This window comes from Enhydra lutris, unplaced genomic scaffold (genome assembly GCF_002288905.1).
Source record: "Enhydra lutris kenyoni isolate GAN:26980312 unplaced genomic scaffold, ASM228890v2 scaffoldscaffold16, whole genome shotgun sequence".
Classification (NCBI taxonomy): Eukaryota; Metazoa; Chordata; class Mammalia; order Carnivora; family Mustelidae; genus Enhydra; species Enhydra lutris.
The window spans coordinates 29,759,248-29,784,343 of NW_019154100.1; the positions used below are offsets into that span (position 1 = coordinate 29,759,248).

General features: G+C 41.2%; 1 protein-coding gene across 1 annotated transcript in view; it reads left to right on the forward strand.

Moving 5' to 3' along the window:
- Positions 1-23,143, forward strand: part of LOC111147361 (pleckstrin homology domain containing A8) — a 55,335-nt gene extending 32,192 nt beyond the window's left edge. Inside the window, exons 10-14 of the mRNA XM_022503361.1 lie at positions 1,438-1,496; positions 1,888-2,018; positions 2,828-2,898; positions 12,794-12,855; positions 18,187-23,143. Coding sequence (XP_022359069.1) covers positions 1,438-1,496; positions 1,888-2,018; positions 2,828-2,898; positions 12,794-12,855; positions 18,187-18,384 — 521 coding nt within the window. The 3' untranslated portion in view covers positions 18,385-23,143. The remainder of the gene's footprint in view (positions 1-1,437; positions 1,497-1,887; positions 2,019-2,827; positions 2,899-12,793; positions 12,856-18,186) is intronic.
- The last annotated feature ends 1,953 nt before the right edge of the window (positions 23,144-25,096 follow it).

A 25,096-nucleotide genomic window follows, 5' to 3' on the forward strand; every position in this document is an offset into this window, starting at 1 on the left:
AGTCTTAGAATTCTTGATGCTATGTAAAGAATATGTATTTTTCCAATTGTTTGTTGATAGCATACAGATAGAGCTGACTTTTGTGTTTGAGTAGTTTTTTATAATCATGAGTGAGTTAATTTCATGAAATACGTTTTCAGCATTATTGAAATTGTGGGTTTTTTCCCTGTACTTTTTTAAAAAAAATTTTTTATAAACATATAATGTATTACTAGCCCCAGGGGTACAGGTCTGTGAATTGCCAGGTTTACACACTTCATAGCACTCACCATAGCATATACCCTCCCCAATGTCCATAGTCCCACCATCCTCTTCCTGTACTTTTGTGTATAGTGAATTACATTGAATGAATTTACATCTGTTATCTTGCTATTTGTTTCTACCATCTTGCTTTTTATTTTTCTTAAATTCTAGCCATTTAATCAATTATTTTTTATTCTATTTTATTTCCTGTTTTAGGTTTTTAGCTACCTATATTTGTTCCTACCTCCACCCCTGCCTTTTTTTCCCAATCAATCAAGTATTGTTTAGAATTCCATTATTTTTTCTCTTCTGGCTTTTTAGCTATACCACTTTGCTATATTTTTAGTTGTTCTTGTCCCACAGAAATATTTGAACATATATGAATTTAAATTTTTGAACATATATGAATTTAAATTTTCTAGCAGGCCCATCAAATAGTGAAACAAAGCAGATAAAACTATTTTTTAAACTAATTTCAATAATACATTTTATATAACCTAATATATCCAAAATATTATTTCAATATATAATCAGTATAAGGGAATCGTTAATGAGATAGTTTGCATTCTTCTTTTTTTTTTTTTAAAGATTTTATTTATTTATTTGACAGAGAGAAAGATCACAAGTAGGCAGAGAGGCAGGCAGAGAGAGAGGGAAGCAGGCTCCCTGCTGAGCAGAGAGCCTGATGTGGGGCTCTATCCCAGGACCCTGAGATCATGACCTGAGCCAAAGGCAGAGGCTTAACGCACTGAGCCCCCAGGTGCCCCTGCATTCTTTTTTTGATACTGAGTCTTTGAAATCTAGTATTTTGTGATGACCATATCTTAGAAGTCTTTGAAACTTATGTTTGGAAAATGATTTAAAAATAAAAAATAAAAGTTTTGGGGAGAAAAACATGCTAAATTTTTTGTTATTATAAAAATATTTGCCACTTAGGGACGCCTGGGTGGCTCAGTCGGTTAAGAGGCTGCCTTCGGCTCAGGTCATGATCCCAGAGTCCTGGAATCGAGTCCCGCATCGGGTTCCTTTCTCAGCAGGGAGCCTGCTTCTCTATCTGCCTCTGTCTGCCACTCTGCCTGCTTGGCTTGCTCACTCTCTCTCTGACAAATAAATAAATAAATCTTTTAAAATATTTGTATATTTGCCACTTAAGAAAATTGCTTTTTCAAAGATGTTTTCAATCTTTTCTTCTAGACAAACTTGGCCCTACGGTGTTTGCTCCTGTTAAAATGGATCTTGTTGGAAATATTAAGGTGAATATACTAGCATTTCTCTATGGAGACCATACATTTGGAGGGAGTAGTGCATGAAACCTCATTCAGAAACACTTGTGATTGTTGAGTTTTATAGTCAAGATGAAAAGTGTAGGTCAGCTGTGAGAAAAGTTCCGAGGCAGAAAAAAATGCTTTAAAAACAGTATTTCAAAGCCTTGAGACTTTAATTCTAGCTTAAGCCTCATAAAAATTCTCAAACAAGAACACATTACCTTGAAAACATAAGGAAAAAAGTAATAGAGTAAAAAAAAAAAATAATATTTTGATTTCTTAAAGCCTGCTTGACAAGGTTATCAGTCTCAATACTATACTGATTTACTTGATAGCTTTAGCATTTTTAACTTAGATCGTTTCCTTGCTTTTCCTGCAGAAAGTAAATCAGAAGTACATAACCAACAAGGAAGAGTTCACCACCCTCCAGAAGATAGTGCTGCATGAAGTGGAGGCTGACGTAGCCCAGGTTAGGAACTCAGCTACAGAAGCCCTCTTGTGGCTGAAGAGGTGAGGCAGCTGGGATGGGGCCACAGTTGAAATCCAGCTCAGTAGAAATGCTACCAACAAAAAAAGTGTTATGTTATACAAAGAGTACTTCTGAGTGGAGGATCCAACCCAGTAACCTTTTCTAGAAGGTCTGATGAATAGAACACCAACTCTTTCTTTTCCTCCCTTGCGATAAACGTCATTGATATTAACAGTATATGTAACATAGGAATCCTAAAGGATGATAGAATTGACTGGTTCTCTTTAAATCAGTAGATCACAAACTTTGATAGCATCCGATCACCTGAAGGGCTTTCTTAAGAATACAGATTGCCCGGGGCACCTGGGTGGCTCAGTGGGTTAAAACCTCTGCCTTCGGCTCTGGTCACGATCCCAGGGTCGTGGGATCGAGCACCGCATCGGGCTCTCTGCTCAGCGGGGAGCCTGCTTCCCCCTCTCTCTCTGCCTGCTTGTCATCTCTGTCTGTCAAATAAATAAAATCTTAGGGAAAAAAAAAAAGAATACAGATTGCTCCACTCTGGACTCAGACTTTCTGACTCAGTAAGACCCCAGAACTAGCACTTCCAGCAAGTTCCCACTGGTCCCAGGACCACTTTTTGGAAACCACTGTTTAGGTAGATCAGATGAGAAGGGTGTAGAGTAAACTAAAAGGAAATGACAGGGAAGAAAGTCAGAAAAGACTTCCATGTGACTTGACCTGTTTGCTGCTATATTCAAGATATTGAGGAAGACACTGATGTCTGCCATTTCTTTATACCCATTCAATATAAGTGAACTTTGAAAATATTTCTTCCTCTTTTTTGTTTTAGAGGTCTCAAATTTTTGAAGGGATTTTTGACAGAAGTGAAAAATGGAGAAAAGGATATCCAGACAGCCTTGAGTAAGTATCCTTTACATTTTGATGATTCCATTGAATAGAATGTGGAATGGAGACCCCTAAAGGAGGAGGCGGGGTATAGGGGAAAATTTCTGCTTTTCTGAAGTGGATTTTGTTTTTCTATTTCATTATTATTGTTTGTTTCTTATATGCTCCGTTAAAAAAAAAAAAAATCTCATGAGATTGTGACCTCGTAATGTAGATCTAATTTTTAAAAATCAGTATATCTTGAAGAAGAGCTAAATTAATGGAGAGCCATCTCTTAATAGGAAAGCCTAACATTTTTAAGAAGTGAGCTCTTCCTAAATTAATCTTCAGATTCAGTGCAGTTCTCTGAAATCAATGTCCCAAGAGAAGCTAGTTTTAGAGACCTTAACAGGGAGGGTTTGGGGAACCCTGGGAATTTGCTCTGGAGTGAGATAAAGGGGGGGGTCATGGTCGTCATCATCATATACTCCTCAAATGCCTCATGTTTGTAGTAGTAGAGCTGAGACCAGGATGAAGGCCTTGGTCAGAGGTCATCCTGTATCTCCAGCATCTTATAATGCAGGGACTAAAACCCTGTAAGGTGCTTAGTAAACACTGGTGTGGATAGGTACCTGGATCTGTCAGATCAGTTTTGGAAAACATTAGCTTGGGAACATCCTCATAGTGCTCTTGACAGAATGGCTGAATTCTCACTCTTCATCTAGAAGAAATTCTCCCATCATGCCTTGAGGCATGACGGGTAAGGAGTGGGTATTGAAATTCCATATTACTTTGAAGCCCTATATTATTGTGATGTAGAGAAGCACATGGTCAAGCTCTAAATAGCCATGATTATAAATAATGAAATGAATGAATTAGATGCTTCTGTTGTGGAAAGGGAGCCAGTATTCACAATGGCATTTTGTTGGTTCCTTCTGTTAATCTTCCCTCTGAGCCATGAGTCCTGAGGGATTCTGCCCCCATGTGACTTTCTCAGGCCTTCCTATCTAGAAACTTGCCAGTATGCTGTGAAACAATAAAAACTGTTTTTTTCCTATAACACTTTATGAAGGATTTAGACAACTTAATCCTTAGGTCAGTCCATTTTTGCAGGTTAGGTATCCAAAATTCATAGAGATTAAAGTACATGCTAAGGCCACAAAAGATCTGAAGCAGAGTCACTTTGAGCCCCCTGCCTCAAAACTCCTCATTTTGAGGCCCCAGGGCAGCTCAGTCGGTTAAGTGTCTGCCTTCAGCTCAATGGGACTGAGCCCCACATCAGACTCTCTGCTCAGCGAGGAATCTGCTTCTCCTTCTCGCTACTGCTCCACCTGTTTGCCTGATTATGCTCTCACAGTCTCTCTCTTTCTGTGAAATAAATAGACTCTTTTAAAAAAAAGTCCTCATTTCCCACAAAAGATCTTCTCCACCGTCCCTGGGCTGTGGATTTTTTGGACTTCTCATACATCCCTGAATTTCTAGGACAGTCTGTTGTATTCTTCCCACATGTCCTGATTTAAGTACTCAAAGTATTTTCACTGTAACTATTCATGCCCCCTAATCAGTATCATGGAACTGTATGACTTGTGGACTGATTAAGATCTTGGGCTCTCTGGATTCCACCATTGATAGCGTTGTGCCCTTAGGCAACTTGCTTACCCTTTCTGTTTCCTGGTTTCCTCATCTACACAATGGGAATGGTGATACCATTTTCCTAAAAACATGGTTGTAAAGATTAAATAGGTTCATGCACATTAAAAGATTAGTAAAGTCATGCATAATAAATACTTAATAGAAGTTAGCTTCTCTTGTTTATATTTTCATCATCCTGACATAAGAAGTTGATAACCGGTCAGAAAATGGAGCTTACTGGTCCCAAATCAGAAATGAGAAGTTTAGGGGCGCCTGGGTGGCTCAGTGGGTTAAGCCGCTGCCTTAGGCTCAGGTCATGATCTCAGGGTCCTGGGATTGAGCCCCGCATCCGGCTCTCTGCTCAGCAGGGAGCCTGCTTCTTCCTCTCTCTCTGCCTGCCTCTCTGCCTGCTTGTAATCTCTCTCTGTCAAATAAATGAATAAAATCTTTAAAAAAAAAAAAAAGGAAATGAGAAGTTTACAAAGCTCTGGTGCCAAGCCAGACATTTCTCTCCATACTAAGTTCCTAGAGTGGAAATTTCACACGGGGAGGAAGGCTTCTCTACCCCCACGAAATACAGAAGCTGTGGGACTCAGCAGTGTTCTGGTGGGCTCCACCCATCACATGATGCTGCTGCTCTGTTACGGCTGTCTAAGGGCCCAGGCTGGCTGTGACTGCTGACCTCCTTCACCCCTCCCCTGGAGTGGAGGCAGAATAGAACCAGCTGCTTACTGGACACACAAGTGAAAAAGGAAAGCTTAGCCCTGAAGGTAGGGAGGAAATTAAGGATATCCCCTTTCTGGAGTAGCTCTGCTCCTAATTCTGTCCTTTTTCTCACCTTCTTTTTGCTTGATTTGGAGTCTGGACCCTTCTGAGGAGAGAGGAGACTGTAAGGGGAGATGCTGCTTTGAAATCACAGTAAGCGCAGTCAGTCTCAGCTTTTCCTTCTCTCTTCCCCCTTCAGCACTGTTTTCAATGGGAGGAAATGGGGGCTATAAACTTGAGATTTTCATCCTGATGTTTAGGATTATTTCAGAAGTTTTCATGATTTAAATCATAGTTTTGCTTGTAGGGGTCCCAAGTTTCCTGCTGCTGTTCAGTGTAGAGAAAAGTTCTCCTAACCACCCACCCTCCCCTCCAGTTGTAGAACAACAAGCTCTGTGCAAACAAATACAGCTTTATAAGAAATATTTATTTACACATTAACTACTTAAAGCCCATAGGCTTTTTGATGTAGATGTCTCTGGGTCAGCAGCTTTTCTTCTCGTTTTGAAATCCTAGTCTTTATAAGTAGAACTGATACTTTGTCTAAAATGAGGGAGTTTAGGAATGTAGGTAAAAGAAAGGGTTTATACCTATATTTATAAAGGCAAATAGCTTGCATGTTTTAGGTTCTAAAATTGAATTTGAGTTACTATAATAGCAGCTACCATTTATAGAGTCCAGTGTAGGAATGACACTAGTTTTTGAGTGACATTTCATTTAATCTTCCAAATACTCCTTTTGACAGTGAGTAAACTGAGGTCTAGAGAGGATAAATACCTTCCTTATATCTCAAGAACAGTGGTTCTCAAAATGGTCCGAGGAGAACCTCTTCATTACCTGCGAGCTTACTAGAAATAGAGGCTGCCAGGCCCCACCCAGCACCGGAGGCTAAAAACTCCCTGGAGATGGGGCACAGCATCCGCGTTAGCAAGTCCTTTAGGTGATTTTAATCCAGGTCAAGGTTTGGGACCCAACCAATAGAGCTAGGATGTTGAAGCCAACCTGTCACTGGGCTACATTTTGATTATTTGGGAATTTTGATGCTTCTGAGTGATTAATGAATAAACTGGAATAAAAGCACTGAGATTAGTGCCACAGCATCAGTTAATTTTGCCTCCTTTTCATGATAATTAGCTAGTTCTCTAGTGACAAAATTTTTTCTAACTTAGAAACAAGTTAACAGGGATAAATTAAGGATAAAACTTGACTAGCTCTCCCAAATTTGAAAATACGGCTTAAAAAAGGTTTTGAGGTAAATGTTCATAAAACTTATATTATCTTAGTGGCCTTGAAAATGAGAGGTGATATATAAAAATTCTTAAATGAGGGGCACCTGGGTGGCTCAGTGGGTTAAAGCCTCTACCTTCGGCTCAGGTCATGATCCCAGGGTTCTGGGATCAAACCCCGCATCAGGCTCTCTGCTCAGTGGGGAGCCTGCTTCTTCCTCTCTCTGCCTGCCTCTCCACCTACTTGTGATCTATGTCAAATAAATAAATAAAATCTTAAAAAAAAATCCTAAATGACACAATGGAAACCTTGACATCTATTAACTCTCTGGAGAGTATAGTTTTATTCATTGTATTACTGAAGTTCTGTGACCTAGAATGAGTTTTCCCAGCATCTGGAAAGAGGCCTTACGTTTTATACTGCCCCTTTCGCATTTGAACTATCACTTGGATTTCCCATCACGATGGTCAGAGTGGACTGTTTTGGTTGGTCTCATGTCAAGAGCTTTCTGAACGCTTAAATGTCCTATGGCATTCTCTAAAGTTTATTCTAAAGGAAGAGTTAGGTCCACAAGGTCGATATGTTGAATGGTCTACCCTATAGCTGATGCCACATCAAAAAGAACTTTTGGAAAGCCTCTGTGTAAGTTGCTCTGGCCTTTCATATACCGCGGTACTTGGTGTTACACACTCTGCACTGTCCGCTCAGTGTCAGGTAAACATACACTCACCCAACCAAGATCTCTAGCACAAAATGGGAAAATTTATCATAAGATGCTCAGTTAAATGTATTTAATATAAAAGGCTTTCCGAGACAAGGAGGGCTGTGTAGAGAGCTAAAGTCAGAACTCATGAACTGATATTTACAAACAAATCATAACTTGTCTAGTTATTTTGAAAATACTGTGGAAGAGGAATCAAGTCAGTCCCTCTCCTAAACTATTCACAACATGTGCCTTTCTTGAATGGCAGACTTGGTTTCCACATGTTTTTGTCTTGATATTGCCTAAAGTTAGCAAAGGGTATCTCTGGGTACTTGCTTCACTTCCGTCCATTGGTTATTGATTTGGCTTTTCTTCGTACAATTCATTTTACCTGAAGCTTAGTCACTATTAAAGAATTCAGTACTTTCCTAGCTAGCTCAGTTTTTTGTTGTTGTTGTTGATTTTTTGTTGTTTTATTACAAATATTTCATACATTGAACAAATATTTACCACTTGACCAAATATATAAAATAGTTCAATACTGTACCCATGTACCACCCCTTAGCCCCATTATTCCTTCCATTCTCCAGAGAAGATCTTCGCCCTGAATTTGCTTTTTATTATTATATAATACACGTTTTTATACTTTTACTATATATTTATGTATCTATAAATAGCATCTAGGAGTGTACTGCATATTTTAAACTTTTAAATACTTGGTGTAACATTTATACATTATTTTTCACCCAGTATTATTTTTCATATTTATTCACTTTCAAACCTCTCCTGGTTCCTAATTCTTGCCAAGGACTGACTGCATAGCTCATTAAGATCTGAGGTGATTATCATCTCTTAAACTCAGTGAATGACTGATTCCACCTTTCCCTGCTTTACTTACCTACTTCCTAAGCTCTCTTTTAGATTTGTATCTCTCCTTTGTCTTCTCTACAACCTGAAGTGACTTGACAGATTCTTACCAATTACAGATTGACAATAGAGAAACACTGTCATATATGCAGTTCCTGGACAGAACAGTTATCTACCAACAGTAATGGAAAAGTTGTTCTCTCTCACTTGCTGTAACAGGTTTAGGCATAATCAATCTCTAACTACCTCAGCAAATTTCTGGGGTGCCTGGCTGGCTCAGTCAGTGGAGCAGGTGACTCTTGATCTCAGGGCTATAGGTTCTAGCCCCACATTGGGTGTAGAGAATTCTTAAAAATAGTATCTTTTTATACATACATACATACATACATACATACATACATACATATCTCAGTCAACACATTTCTGAGTTACCAATAAAGAAATCACATTTATATTGTTTCCATTAACAGAATAAGGTTCTAATTCTTGCTAGAAAAGGGACATTTTTCCTTTTCGTTATTTTGTCTCACAAAGAGTAAATATTACTTTTTTAGAATGGTTTAATGTGAAAAGAATACCCCAAGTTCTCATTGTTTTTAGCTTTGTGACCTTGGCCAAGTCACCATCTCTCTGGGTCTTCTGTTTCTACTTTTATAAAAGGAAAAGAATTGAGCAAGGTGATTGTCAAGCTTCCTACTCAGAAATTTGGATTCAGTCTCTAAGGAACTGACACATCTCAAAGATCTGGGAGAAGGGAATCATTTATGTCTTTCAGAGGCCAAAAATACTTCCAGATTATAGAACATGCATTATGGTAAGAATGGATATTACAGTGAAGATTTATATATTTCATTATCTAATCTTCTCTAGGTAACTAAAATAGGTCACACTTAGACTTCATTTTATTTTAATGCAGCCTCATGTGGCAGGGATATTTGAAGCTGTAGGAGTCAGCTAAGGACTTCTGGCAAATTGCATTTTTTTGTGTTTTTGTTTTTGGGTTTTTTTTTTTGTTTTTTTTTTTTAAGGAGTTTTCTCTCACTTGTTGGTTTTAAATAGTAAGAGTGGTCTTCCTGGACCTGGGTCAGGACCCAGCTCAAATTCTCTTGAATGATTCCCTCTTCTGTTAGACTTGTTGGCCCACGTTTTGTACAGTGGCAAAACTCTTCCCTGGCAAGGTGCAGGCCCAGCAAGGAACAGCTGCTTCCTCTGGGAGGGTCAGGCCGGAGGACACAGATCATGCTGCTGTACAAACACTCCCCCTTCCATAGACCAGACTGCCTGCCTTATTGGGACTCACAGCACCTTCGTTTTCCTGCTCTCCTAAAAAAGGTGGCATAGAGAAGTGTTTCTGGGCTTTTTTGAAAGGTGGACTTAAAGAGCAACGTGTAGGAAAAGTGTAGAGTCCTGCAGCTGGAATAGCACTGGATCCAGAGCCTTTGTAAAGAGGCAGAGTGTCCAGCCAGGAACGCTTTGGAGCTGAAGACTGAGGGACCCAGAAGGCTGCATTTGCTGCATACTGAACTTCTACTACAGTTCCCAGTCAGAATGATCATGACTGCTAGATCATGATACAGTCTGTGTAGGAAAAAAGACAAAGAGAATATAACCCCAGAATGCCCACTGTGGCTATCTCTAGGAGGCATGATTATAGGTTTCTTTAGTTCCCTCCTTTTTGTGTTTTCCTTACTTTGAACATGAGTATGTATTACTTGTGAAATTAGAAAAAAAAACAAAACAGTTAAGTGTTACATTTTTTAGAAGTATCACTGGGTCTCCAGAAGGGATTTCAGAATCCTTGGCATGGCATATAAAGGTCCTCACCACTTGGCTCCAGCCCCAGTGATCTTCAGCCCCAATGAGCTACTCCCCGTTGCTCTGCACGCCCCCAGCCACCACCCTTCTCCCTGCCCTACCCAGCCTTTGAGACTTCTTTGTCCGCATGTCTGCAAGCTAGGTTCATTTCTGTCGTTTTATTCCTGCAGAAAGCACTGTATACACATCGCTCCTCTAGCAGTTACCCATTTACAGAACGCCACTTTGTTACGTGGCCGGCTCTCATAAGCCCAGGAGCTTCCTGAGGGCAGTGGACTGACTGATTTTAAATCACCCGAGGGTCTCCCCTGCCTTGCACAGTATGGGGTGTGTGGTAGACCTCATTCCATCATGAAGGTCCACCAGCAGATTTTAAGGTCATTGAATTCCATGTATTTATTTAAAATGTCATTTAATACTTCACCTGGATTAAGATCACAAGAAATATAAAGTATTCCCACTAGCTTTTTTTTTTTTTTAAGATTTTATTTATCTATTTGACAGGCAGAGAGGCAGGCAGAGAGAGAGAGGGAAGCAGACGCCCCGCTGAGCAGAGAGCCCGATGTGGGGCTCGATCCCAGGATCCTGAGATCATGACCTGAGCTGAAGGCAGAGGCTTTAACCCACTGAGCCACCCAGGCGCCCCTATTCCCACTATCTTATCTCTGTGACTCACTTCATGAGTGAGCGCCCATGGACCTGTACAGTGTGTTGCCAGCCCAAATGGCTTCTTGGAAAGGATGGGTGGAAAGTTGATTGTCTTCCTGATTTACCTTGGAGGCTGTGCTTACTATTTTCTGCCCATCTGCACTGTACACTTAGTGGGCCAGCAATCCTTTCTTCGCTAAGGTCTTACACCGCGTAAGTGTCCCTGATACCATCTTTCCCCTTAGACAACCAGATAAATTTTAACATTAGAGGACTTATATTATGAGCACACCCTAAGTCTATTCAGACTGTTCTCGTAAGAAAAAATGAAATTGAACTCTCCTTTAGGCTGTCTGTAAGAGTCTTCTCCATACTTAAACTTATTAGATGCTGGCATCTCCATCTCTTCCTAAAACCTTAGATAACGAAAGAAATCTGTTACATTTCAAATGTGTAGTCTTCTTTTATACAAAATACAGATTATATTTTGTGCAATGTTGAATTATGTACAATTGATAGTGGGGTAAGCTAAAAGTATTAATAAAGCCTCATCCAAATTTTAAAAAGAAAAGTTTAACAAGAATTAGCTAGAGGGAATAAGAAAAGCTAGAGGGCTTGAGTAAATTGTAAAGTGTGTTTAAGCTGTAGCCACACGGCCGGTAAAATGCATCCTTTGATCCTGACATCCTTTGGCAGTATTCTGTCAGCCACACTGTTGTTAACTGCATAAACTTGTGGCTGTGGTTTGGTGTCTGTTTTTCCATTATCTTAACATCTGCTCTTGTGATCATATGAAATATTTCCATATCCTATTATAATGTCACTTAAGCATTGATTAAATGGTGGCGGCACTTGTACTGGTGCTAAAACTAGGACATGAAAATCTTGATCGAATAAACTTTTTGGTTTTTTTGTTTTTTTTTTAAGATTATTTTTTTGACAGGGCGGGGGGAGAGCACAAGCAGGGGAAGCAGGCAGATCGAGAGGGGGAAGAAGGCTTTCCACTGAGCAGGGAACCCAACACAGGGTTCAATCCCAGGACCCTGAGATCATGACGTGAGCCAAAGGCAGATGCTTAACCGACTGAGCCACCCAGGCACCCTCGGAATAAAGTTTAGAGGTGATAAAGCATGAAGAAGGTTAGATGACCCCTGTGATATCCTGTTATTACTTAGGAATGAGCACTCTGTAAACACTAGAGGTGCCACTTAGAAATGAAATGGAGCATTGGGACACCTGGGTGGCTCAGTTGGTTAAGCCGCTGCCTTCGGCTTGGGTCATGATCTGGGGGTCGTGGGATCGAGTCCCGCATCGGGCTCCTTGTCCAGCAGGGAGCTTGCTTCTCTCTCTGCCTCTGCCTGCCATTCTGTCTGCCTGTGCTCTCTCTCTGACAAATAAATAAACAAAATCTTAAAAAAAAAAAAAAAAAGAAATGAAATGGAGCATTGATACAAGTGCACTGTGGTGATATAGATCTGTGCCTCCAGAGAATGCATTTCTTCCTATGGAAAAATTGGTTTTGAATTTTGCATGTGTTATTCAAAGCCTCTAGGAACACATCCCTTGCATAAAATGCAGTTATTTTGTTCTTGAGATTTTTTTTTGTAATTAAAATTAGTATATGCCAGTTTTTGAATCTCATTTTAAAACACATTGGAACAAAATTATAGGTTTTTATCTTTAAAGTCTAGAATATGAATGAGTTACATTAATAGGTCTCACCAAGTACTTTACAACTAGCTTAGTAACTTTAAGTTGTTCTTTTGATAGTAGTTTTAAAGGTTTCTTGGTTTAATACTGTATATCCAGGGTCACAGGGACCTCTAGGACAAACATTTGACATCCTGGAATAGGATGTTAGAATTGAAGAGTAACAGATCAGGTTACAAAGAAGAAAACCAAGAGGACAGCTAAGAGATGGGCATTTAGAGACCTGCATTTTTATATTCTTATACTGTCTTTTTTTCCAAAATTCTTCTCTCATTTTTTGATATGGAGGGGACTTTTCCCACTGTGGTAATAAACTGAAGTTCAGATACATTTACACAAGGTAAGAGTGGAATTATCTGGTTTTCTTCAAAAAAAAAAAAAATCTATGTAGGCTTTTTCCCTACTCAAGACTTTCGGTGGGACATAATCTATTAATTAGACGTTTCTTGTCAGCTCGTAGTACCAGTAGGATCATGCTACCATGTACTTGAGGAAGGAGGTGCTACAAAGAGCACATCAGGTGCTGGTGAAATCGTGGTTCATGGAGTTTTTCTTCTTTTCAAGATAACGCCTATGGTAAAACATTACGGCAACACCACGGCTGGGTGGTTCGAGGGGTTTTTGCGGTAAGTAATCCTCCCGCCCTCCAGTGTTCTGATGGTCCCTGCAAGATGTTTTGTTTCTTTCGTGTGCATGGCGTTTCTGTTTGCTTCGTTTTCAAGAATAAGAACACAGTGTTGCCTATTTAAGTCTGTAGGTCTTGGTTGTATGGAAATGTTGGCAATAAAAAATGGTTAGACTGGAAAAGACTGTTAACAAGCAAGCTTTTTCCCTGGCCAGCTCCTGTGACTTTCTCAGACTCTGTTTGCCTCTCTGATTAGTGCAGAGATAAGCAGGAATTCTGCAGCGATGGGAGGCCCGGGTGGTGCTTTCAAGCTCAGAGCTCCCTCTGCTGCCCATTGTATTTGGTCCTTTTAATTCTCAGGTTTTAAATTTATTTTTTCTTCCACTTAGTCAAATTTTGGTTTTGAATATTAACTCAATTGGGCGTGCCAGTAGCCAGGGCTTCTTCGAAACCTCTTCTTACTCTGTTTGTTTGTTTGTTTGTTTGTTTTTTCCATTGTTGAATGTGTTTGTCTTCCACATGTTTTGACTCCTGTTACCCGGCTCCTCCTTCCTTCCCAGCATGTTGACCTGAGAAGACACATATCTGGGAATCAGTATTCCCTGCACAAAACAGTTAGCCTGCTTTTTTTAGCAGGAGTAGAGGGCGCCTTTATGCCAGCAGTAATGCTCTGTGTTTCTCCCAGCATCTCAGGAGAGGTCAGCCTTAGGTACAGCTGTGAAAAGGTAGAGCCTTGTGTAGCGGACACTAGCAAACCCTGCACAAGGTGAGTGTTACATGGCAGGTCATAAGGTAGAAATAACCTTGCACATGTCTTTCACTAATTTGAAGGATAAGAGACATTATTTGCCTGCAGTGAGAACTGTTTAGGTTATGATTTATTAGGGGGTAGGTAAAGAAAGGGGGAAGAATTGACAGTGGGAGAAATAAGTTGTAGTGACATGAGATGTGTTTTGAGGGCGTGGCAATGACTAGCTCCACACCCCGGCGCTCCCTGCAGCCGCTGCGGAGTGCTCACGCTTGCCTTCCGTGCGCGAGGCAGAATCGTCACCAGAGCTGCCGCTTGGCTGGCGCACACCTTTGTGTACCAGGCACAGTGCGAGGTACTTCCACATTCATTATCTTCGGTAATCCTCAGGATGTACTCTCACCCTTCTGCAAGCTCAGAACTGTTCACTCGAGTCCCGGGTGTAAACCCAGCTCTGCTGTCGGCAGCGCGCATCCCCCACGTCGCCGCTCTCCGCAGCCAGTGATGGGGAGGCTGCCGCTGAGGAATTGGGTACATTCAATGATCTCCCGGAGTAAACCCTGACTGCTTGGGGGTGCCTGAAACCCCGCTTCTGCTGAGATGACAGAGCATAAAAACATTGAGTTGCCCTATTCGCAGGAAACTTAAATGTGTTGTTGTAGCTGTTGTTGTGGTCTAGAAGTCAGAGTTTAATCCTCAAATAGTAATGATCCAAGAGATGTTGCCTACAAGAATGCAAGTGTAGCAGAACATTCAACATAACCAAGAGTCTCTAAGAGGACTTTTCAATTCATAGCATTTCCCCCAGTATATAGTAATCTAGACTCATTTTAAAAATATAGAAATCATGGACGAATAGAAAGAGAAAAAATTAAAATGTTCATAGTCTCACCAATCCATAATAACCATTTTAAACATTTTTGTGTTTTACCTTCTTAGCTTTTATTTTTATATATATTGACATATTCTTTTAATATTGTTCTATTTAATTTTATATACTTATCTAAATATATATCTCTTTATAGGTGTTTATATTTTTATATCTACATGTTACATTTGTAAAATTATTTTGTATACTCTGTATGTGTATGTAAATTTTTTGATATTTACCTTGTAGTACAATTTTGTATTATTTTCCCCCCACTTAAAGATTCTATCATGGGCCATTTTTTTTTTTAATTTTATTTATTTATTTGACAGAGAGAGAGATCACAAGTAGGCAGAGAGGCAGGCAGAGAGAGAGGGGGAAGCAGGCTTCCCGCCGAGCAGAGAGCCCCATGTGGGGCTCGATCCCAGGACGCTGAGATCATGACCCGGGCTGAAGACAGAGGCTCAACCCACCGAGCCACCCAGGCACCCCTCATGGGCCATTTTTAAATGCCATAACCGTCTTTGAAAATCATTATTTTTAGTGACTGGATAATATTTCCCTAGTATGGAGGTACCATGATTTATTTGCCAGTCCTCTGTGCTAGAAGTTTAAGCTGTTTCCAAGTCTGTTGTTACAAATACAACAGCATTCATTTACATGCATTTTTTACTAAAACTCTTTTTATTTCCTAAAAATAGGTTCCTAGAAGTGGAATTGTTATGTCTAATACCAAGAACTATTAGAACTTAGAATTTTGAGCACTTACCATGCACCAGCTGTTGTTTTAAGTGCTTTACATACGGTTAGTAATCTCATAGCTGCAAAGTGTGTTCTCTTACTTACCCTGTCATAGACAAAGAAACCTGAAACACAAGAGGTGAGGGAGTACACCCAAAGTTAAAAAGGAAGAACATTCTGAAGGCTCTTGATATTATTGCCAATAATTTTTAATAGTTGCTGGTTTCTAAGAAAATAGATTAGGTTGAGCGTTTGCCAACAGCCATATTCATAGAAGAGCTAGATTGGCCCTTCCAGCCCCTCTCCTGTTATTCTGCAAGCCCTTCCTACTGTAGAAAGTGTACTGTTTCCCAGTGTGCTAAGTGATCAGCAGGGGGCAGAGTCATTAACTGCTTTCAGTTGCTCAGGGAAACATCTTTTACACTCCAGGAATTTGAGTCATTTACCAGCCAAAAAGTGAACTTTTATGTTCAGGCCGTTGTAATTCACAGGACGGTTGCAGTGCACAGGATGGAAGCCCAGGCCAGGCTCTACCTCTGGCATGTGTCCTAACCATTTGTCTTTTGACCTTTTTGGTTTCCTCCTCAGTTGAGTTCAATCACTGGTTCCCAAGTAGGCTTGGCTGCATCACAGACCCCTAGGAACCTTTGAGAAATACTTTTCGAGAAAAACTTTTCACAGATTATATTGTACCTAAATACATGTGCAGAGGGGGCTTGATTTGTTTTTTTATCAAAAAGTTCAAAAAGGTTTTAACAAAAAATAGCAGTCCCTACCTTCTGTCCATACCTTCCCAGACTCACTCCAAAGAGGCTGCCACTTTCAGTAGTACTGTGACTGTTTCTCCAGTACCTCCAAAATCCTAACAATGTTTGCTGTTCTTTTTGGCCTTATCAGTTTTAGTCATTAAGATTGACTTTCTGTTATTATTAGAATTTAGCTTTCTTTGACCTCACTATCACTATCTCCCTTCCCCTGGCTCTACCTTCCCAATGTAATTATATCACAAGTTAACATGATGAAGATGAGCCAAAATTCTATGGGTCTTAAAAAAGAAAAAAAAATTCTATGGGTCTTTTTTTCCTATACAGGTTTTATATTTTCCCCTGCATTATCAAATCTCTCAAATCACCATCATTCTGAATCCATAGATGTATCATGTTATCTGTGTTGCTTTTTTTTTTTTCTTGGAGACTTCCCTTCCAGAACTTTCTAAACTCAATGCCAATCTTAATTAGCTATTCAGGCCTGTTGTACTGCTATGCATTAGACTCTCCTTTACAAGTTTTCCTGTGCTGAATCTCTATCTCACACTAACTTCCAGTTTCTGTTACTTCCCTATTTCTTGATCTTCTCCTTTGTTTTAGTTGTGTCTTCTAGTTGCTTCCTAAAAGTGATATAAGGGAGCTAAACTTCCGAGTTCTTACATGCCTGAAAATGTCTTTATTCTGCACTTTTCTAGAGTGATGCTTTGGTTTGTATAGAATTCTAGGTTAATAATAATTTTCTCTCAATTTTGAAGGCATTCCTCTGTTGTCCTTTAGCTTCTACTGTTGCTACCGTAGACTCTAATCACATTCTACTTCCTGTTCCATTGTATATAAACTGTCCCCGAACCCGCTTCTGGATGCTTCCAGGATCTTTATCCCTACATTCTAAAATTTCATGATATTCTCCTTTTAGTCTTTATCATTTATTTTGCTGAGCACTGGGTAGGTCTTTAAATCTGAAGACTCATATCCTTCAATTCTAGGAAATTTTGTCATATTATTCTTTACATAATCACCTTCCTTTCATTCTCTGCTCTCTCCCATGTACTTCTACCATTATTTGAGTATTTGGTACATGTCATAAAGTGGGCTGAATATGTGATACGTATTCCATTAATCTTTCAAATAAGAAAATTGGTGCCAATCCTCTTCTACAGATGAGGAAATGGAGGTTTTAAGAGGTTAAGGAGCTTGTTTAAATTTCTCAGGCTAACATGGGAAAGGTTTGGGATTCAAGTCCAGGTCTCCTTCATCCAGGCCTGTGCTTTGACCACTGCCAGATCATGCCAGGCACTCTCCAACTGCAAAAAGGGGCTGTGGCTCGATTCTTAAAGACTTTTAAAGAATAAGGAAGCTCAAGAAAGAGTGTGGAGTAATTAATTCAAGATTCCATAGTCTCCAGCACTGTCAGCAGCGCCAGTCCGGTGGATCCCAGACAGCAGATTTTGGCAGGCTTAGGGGAGAGCTGGCCTACAAAGGGAAGAGAGCTATCCGGAGTCTAGGAGCCGTTCCATCAGGGAAGTGGTTTGGTGTGGCAACATGGTGGAAAAACACAGAGTCGCTCCTAAGTTCAGATCCTGGTCCTGACACTCATTAGCTGTATAATGTTCATCTGTAAAATGGGGATATCAACTGCACAGGGTCCTTATACACATTAACTGGGGTCAAATATGCCACAGCATCAGTGCACTGGCAGACAACAAATGTGAGCTCCCTTCCATTTTAGAAGATATTCAAGGGTGCAGAGGAAATATTATCCATGCAGGGAGAAAGAGAGATAGGCAAAGAAGCCTATCTGGAGGTGGGACACAAATGAGATGCCCAGGAAGCCTGGCCACGTGGGAACACGACTGTGGGAGCAACATGTATGCTGGTGGATTCTGAGGATGCAAAGAGAATAGTCTGGATCACACCATGCATGAGGAGGGGGCTTTTCTCAAACTCTTTTTTCTCTCAGCATTCCCTGATTTGTTGGTGTCATTCATCCCCAGCATGGCCCAAGTATACGCTTGCTTCTTCCAGCCTTAGAATCGGTTGTGTTGGTGTTTGAAATACAGTTTCAGCGTGCATGGATTGGAAGGGTGTCTTCCTGCTGTTTTACTCTTGCTGTGCTCTCTCTGCCTGCGTGTGAGTGTGTGTGCATGTGTGCACTTGGGCGATAGCGAGAGCCGCGCTGCGAGATTCTCACGGGCAGCTCTTTTGCAGTTAGCTCTGAGGGCAGCTCCGTCCTATGAAGACTTTGTCGCCGCATTAACCATAAAGGAAGGCGACCACCAGAAAGCAGCCTTCAGTGTTGGGATGCAGAGGGACCTCAGCCTCTACCTCCCCGCCATGGAAAAGCAGCTGGCGATCCTGGACACTTTATACGAGGTCCACGGACTGGAGTCTGACGAGGTGGTATGACATCTGCAGGACCGCGCCGCCTCCTAACTTCAGGGAATAAAGTCTGCTAAAGTGTTTTGTTGCCCTGCTTAATTTCCAGCAGCAGCTTCAGCCCTCTCCAACCCCTTCCTTGGGATGGAGAGAAGGAGGCAAAGCCTAGTGCTTTTATATATAATTTTTTAAAATGCATATGTCTTTTGTGTGTTTAAAAATCAAGGTGCTATATATTTCAGTTCAAAGGGCCTCCTGGAAACCAAATCATAGCTGTTATATTAGACTTGAACAGCAAGTGTAAGAGCAGATTTAACAAATTAATTTGTCGGTATTGTGTTTTATTTTTACCCTTTAGTTCTAATGGGCCTCCCAAACCCAAGCTGAAAATGAGCAAATTCTGTATCAAGGACTATAACACATAGCCAGTGCTTCAGTCAACTTAGACTAAAAACTGGGGGGGATGCTAAGTCACTTTGTGGAAGCTATTGAAATGTGGAGTCTGGTATTCCTAGACATTCAGAGAATCCTCTTCTTCATGGCTCTGTCAGCAAGAAGAGCCTGTGTCGTCCAGGTGTTTGGGGCACTGGTGTGGGCCTGTCCATGTGGGAGGAGGAAGACACAAGGAGTGCCATCCCTATTTATGTGAGGGGAGACTGCAGCTCCTATACCCAACCCCACGCTGGAGGACAGCATGGCAGTGACGCAGCTTGTCACCCGAGATGACCCCTATTCAGTGCTTTGCCAGCATGCTTTCCCAGGCATCATCTGAATTGGATGTTCCAGTGAAACTGACATCCAAGCTTATTGTCCATTTCAGAAGTAAGGTTGGGAAGTTGAGGAATTTGCTCACAGTCACACAGCTTCTAGTGAGGGATGCAGGTCATTCCAGAGTGTGATCTGGACCACCTCTGCATCAAAATCACATGGAGTGCTTCTTCAAAAAGCAATTCCCCATTGTATGTTTATAAAAAAAATTAAAAATTTAAAAAAAAAAAAAAAAGCAAATTCCCAGGCTTTACCCCCACCTGAAGGACCAGAATGGCGGGGGTGGGACTTAGGAATCTGCATTTGAATAAAATTTAGAGGTGATTCTTTTGCACCCAGGGTTGAAGAACCACAAGATTAAATTCTAGTTTAAATTCTAGTTCACAGGACTCCCCATCTTCCACATGAACTAAATGATAGATCCCCTTTTTCCCCAAAAATAGAAATTGTATTTCCATTGAAATACAATAGTTAAAGGGAGAGCAAGAAATGGAGCAAGTTTGCTCACAGTTTTCTTGATTGAACTGGCCTCAGCGCCCAGCCAGCAGGCTTCGGCATCACATCCAGAGACCACAGTTCTGAATGTGCAAAATGAGCAATCCTGGTATAGCCGCCAGTAGCGCACAGCAAGCCCAAGACAGTTGCTCATCAATCTCAAAAGCTTTGGGACTGTGTCCAGATTTAAAGGTGGGATTTAAACTTGGGTCCAGCAACCCTGGGTAGGCATTCTCCTGAAAAGTGTGTGATACCAGGAGGCTCTAGTAGGCCAAGGTGCCAAGAGTGGGCATGGGTGGGAAGTCATGGTGGCGTCCCCACCGGGGGCTGCTTCCTTCTAGTATCTAGAGGAGAAGTTCCAGCAGGAGGTAGTGCCCCAGAGTAGAACGTGACTTCCTTCAAAGGATGCAGGTGAATGCTACCTGAGCAGCCCCTAAGCTGATACTTTTCCTAGAGCAAAGAGAACCCACTCTTTAGGCAGAGACTGACATAGAGAGGGGTTTTGATTTTTTCTTTTGTTTGTCCTTAAACAAATTGGCATTCACTTAGCTCAGGTTAATGAAACAGGTATTCCACTCACTAAGGACTTTTGGAAAATGCTTAAACTTAGAAAAATGAAAGTTTTAAGGCTGGGGGAAAAGGTGCTAAAATAATATTGATTCTTTTGTATTTTAGCACTTGCTGTTGGCAACTGCTAAGGGGGGTATGTCATTTCCCCCAACTCCCATGAGTAGTTAGTGTGGATATCCTCTGGTTAGTGTGAATATAATGGCAGAACTAGAGGATAATTCAGGCTTCCTGTCCTTGACATAGTCTTCTAAAAGGAAAAAAGAAAAAAACAGCCAGTTTTTGCTTGAACCTTGAATGAGGACACTTTAGGCATTGTGCTGCTGGGAGAGGATGCCCCCAGGAGACTATAAGTCTCCGTCCTGAGCAACTGCTGCTGCCTCCTTGTCACCTCAAGTGAACTCTGTGGGCTCTTGGAAAAGGGGCGGGCACACAAAACACCACAGATTCGCCACTGAGGCTCCCGGTACACACAGAAAGCAAGCTGCTCGGCACGGTCCTTTCACATGTATTTAGGTATTGCCTTGGTTTACAGACCTCCGTTTTCTGGGGAAGAAGAGTTTAGTATTATCTAGGATCCTTGGGAACCCAGATCAGGATAGCTTGAATAACTTGAATAGGTTATATTTTGTACTCCCCCTTTTCCCACCCCTATAGAAAGGTTCTTGATAGGTATATTCTTCGCTGGAGTGTGTTTAGTTTGCCTGAGATGTATAAAGCTCGGAGGGTCCTAAATAAAAGCTTAGATTAGGTGATATACTAGGTGATAAATTCAACTTGGCCTGAAGTTTGGCACAGTCAGAGCTTCCTCCTGGATCTACGGCATTAGCTTCTAGTTCAAGTACTAATCTGCAGGTATCGCCTAAGATGGGAACAAAGAAAAAAGATAGTTAAGACCTTTTCTGCATGATCCTCCACGGTTTCTGGGACATCTCAGCTTTCTTCCCCCCAGACAATGAGAGGAGATGAAAACACTAGTCTGCCTGTGGACAGAGGAATCACCTTGCTTTCGTTCCTCGAAACATTTTTAGGAGTCCTTTTTTAGAGTAACCATTAGAGAGATCCGGAAGGAAAAGGTTAATTTGTCTTCTAGGAATTAGTAGAAGCTAATAAGTAACATTTGGATAATCCTTACTAAGTGCTTGCAAATACATAATTTCATCATATATGCACTTCTTACCACAGGAGAAGCCAGACTTTACACGTAGGAGGGAGCAACATGTAGTTGTCCAGTGGAACAAAATCCTTTCAGTGATGGCAAATTTTTTGTCCTTTGAAAGTAAATTTGATTCGTTATAGCTAATCCTGGTGAAACATGTTAAGTGAGAGGGATACCTTTTGGTGGCAAAACCAACTTATGACTATGAGGTGGAGATGGTTCTCTTGTCAGCTCTTGATCCGGCCCTGTAGGGAGTTCTGGAAGCAGGGCTCTCGGGATGTGGAACATCTCAGTCCCCAGGGACTGGACTTGGAAAGGCAGTGTTCATTAGGATGTGTAAGTGGTGGCTTGAGGCACCTTGTCAGCACTGTTTGCATGTCATTCTGAACATAAAGCTTCCTCAAATGTCAGTTTGCATGAAAAGGGGTATCTGAGCTCCAGAATTCAGCCTCACTGCTTCCCTCTCCTGTTTTCTCTTATGAAAGATTGCCTGCAGAGCCCCCTCCGAGCACCAGATCCTAGCACCAAATCCATGCCCCATCTTAGCTGTTCCGCCCCAGCCCCCCATAGCATCCCCTAACACGTATGCGTGGCACCCAGTACAGACCTAGCCCAGGGTGAGCTGTCCAGTCAGTGCGGATTCTGTTCCTCTCTTGGACTTCGGGAGCTTCTCTAAAGACCCTCCATTCCCACATGTAGCTGGGAAGCAGGTAGCGCCATGTGCGGCCAATGCCCTCTCCTCCGTTGAGCGCTGCTGGGAAAGTGTGTGGGCTTCTCTTTTTGATTCTTAATTGGACGTATGTAGATGTCCCAAAAAGTTAATGCTTTCAACTTTACATTTTCGCAACAGTGCTTTTAATTAAGAAAAATGCATGGTAGGAACCAGTATTTCTTAAATAAGAGGCATCGTATTAAGGAGACTTAGTCTGATGATGAAAGTCATACATGTGAAGAAACGTCATTTAAGCAGTGAGTCAGACGGCCATGAGCAATATAAGATGATGTGAGGCAACTTTCAGAAAGAAAATTATTTTTATGTTTTTTTTCTTTTTAAACGAGTACATCCCACGAGCAGTTGGTTACTTAATGGTGCATTTCTGAATCATTGATTAAAATCAGCTGCTTCTGGTTTTAGTCCTGGGTTTTACAACACTTGAGCTTCCTATTCTGATGTTTTGTGTTTTTTTTTTTTTTTTAAGGTAGACTACCAACCTTTTTTACATTTTTAGATTTAGAATTTGTAAGTAAAGTATATTTTAAGCCATTGTTCTGTTAGCTTAGCTGATGTGCTTGGTCGCAGAGAGCCTGACATCAGATGCTCTCTGTGATGTAGTATGGTCTGTACATCAGCATCAGCGTGTGTGGCAAATCTGTGTCCCTGTGAGGTGTGTTTAGAGGGCTTTATTTGGAAATAACCTTCTGCTTCTGGATGTCCCTTTGTAGCCTGCAGTAGCTTACTCAGGGCTTTCGTAATCATGACATAAAAAGATACTCAGTAGCTGTCTAACAGTATTTTAAGACTGCTTATCAATTACAAGGTTGTTAGGGATCATTCAACAATTCCACGAACACACCGTTCACCAGACCATCTCTGGAAACACTCCCGGTCCCCTCCCGCCGCAGCCAGTAGTCGCGTGTACAGAGGCCATTTGCATGATTTCTTGTCGCACTGCTGCACTAAGGCACTCCAGGGCGTGGTTCAGTGACCTGTGGCGGTACGGTTGACGCATGCATTGATTTTTCTCCCCCACTGTTTTGATATAGCCTTTCATTAAAAGGAACAACAACAACAAAAAAAAACTGCTACGACTCTGTAATGCAAAAGTTTGCAAGATTTTTCTGGTTACCCTTTTTAATCACTTCTCTTTCAGAATGAACAGATGTTTTCTGCTAAGCTATATGAGAACCCAAGAAAGAGATCCTGCTTGTTTTAAGCACCATTCTTTCTAGTACATAGATTTTAAAGTGTGGTCAGTATTTCTTCCCTGAACTTTATAAACAGCAACCACCCTGGGATGGCTGGCACCCCTTGCGAAACAGATGAGGTCACAGACTCCTGTGTGCGTATCTCTCCAAAGGTGTGTGTGGAGTCAGGGATGACAAGAAGGGTGATAGAAGTATTCTGTCGCTTGCAGAAGGTTAATGAGCCAGTGTCGTGGCATGTTTGATGTCTGAGTCCCCATTGTCATGACAGTTTCACTAGAATGTCGGTAAACAGCCCAACTACCTCACATGAAATTGGCTGTGGACAATCTGTGTCAGATGAGACATGCATTTAAGGTTGACTTAATCTGGTTAGGAGATTGGACAAAATGATGTCTCTATAAAGAAGAAAAACATTAGACCAGATGCCAAAGGCTACCATGTACATAGATTTCCTCGGATTAATTTTGTAAGTCAGTATTGAATTCCAGCCCCAGTATTCTTATCGCGAGTGTTTGTGGCCTCATAGATCTGTGCACTTTGAATACCTGTCACATGCGGTCTGTGTTAACTGTCCTTGTCCTAAAGCATTTTGAACGAGCAGCATAATGACAGTAGAAAGCAAGTGTTAAGTAGTTTGTTGGTTTGTTAATTTTAATGGGCCTTTGTTTAGAATAATGTGTTGGAGCCATTGGGGACCAACCAGTGAATGAGAATTTCACGTTTAGTTTTCATGTAAAACTCTGTCCGAGTCCTTACTCTATATCTTGTGGGGAGGGTTTTACTTTTTTGGCAAAAATGTTTGAAAACATCTGTCAGATTTTATATTCGTTAGTTATAATAAACTTATTTTTAAAGTATTTTATCAAGTGCTTCTCTTAAAGATGTTTGTGTGCATTTCTGCTTAATTGAATACGCCAATGATAAGTATCATTTGTGGAACGCATACTGTTTGCCGGGCATCATTTTAAGCCCTTTACAGTATCAACACACTTAATCGTCCTGCTCACTCTGTAAGGCCAGTCCTGTTTTTATCCTCAAAGCATAGATGAGAACACTCAGGTGCAGACTGAGGGAAGCCCCTTGCCTAAGACGCCACAGCTGTTAGGGAGGATAGCCAGGCTACAAACTCAAGCTGCCTTGCTCCAAAATCTATATAAAACTGGTTAAAACCGGGCGCTTAGGTGGCTCAGTCAGTTAAGTGTCCAACTCTTAGTTTCGGCTCAGGTCATGATCTCAGGATTGTGGATCAAGCCCCATGTCAGGCTCTGTGCAACAGAAATCTGCTTGGATTTTTTCTTCCTCTGCCCCTCCCCCACTCATGTTCGCGCACGTGCGCTCTCGCGCGCGCTCTCTCTCTCTCTCTGTCTTTCTCTGTAACTCAAATAAATAAATCTTTTTAAAAAGCTAGTTAGAGGGACGCCTGGGTGGCTCAGTTGGTTAAGCGACTGCCTTCGGCTCAGGTCATGATCCCAGCGTTCTGGGATCGAGTCCCACATGGGGCTCCTTGCTCAGCAGGGAGCCTGCTTCTCCCTCTGCCTCTGCCTGCCACTCTGTCTGCCTGTGCTCACTCTCTCTGACAAAAAAAAAAAAAAAAAAAAAAAAAATCTTTAAAAAAAAATAAATAAAAAAATAAAAAGCTAGTTAGAACCTAAACAAAAATTAATTTTGAAACACCAAAAGACCCCTAATGGCATTGCCGCGGGCGTTCCTAGTCTAGAAAGACCAGCTCCTTTCATGGTGGCTGTGTTCTTTGGCCTGGCTTAACTCTGTTTTTGGAGAAACCACAAATGCAGATGATGAGAAAGATGAGTTTGTTATACATAACAT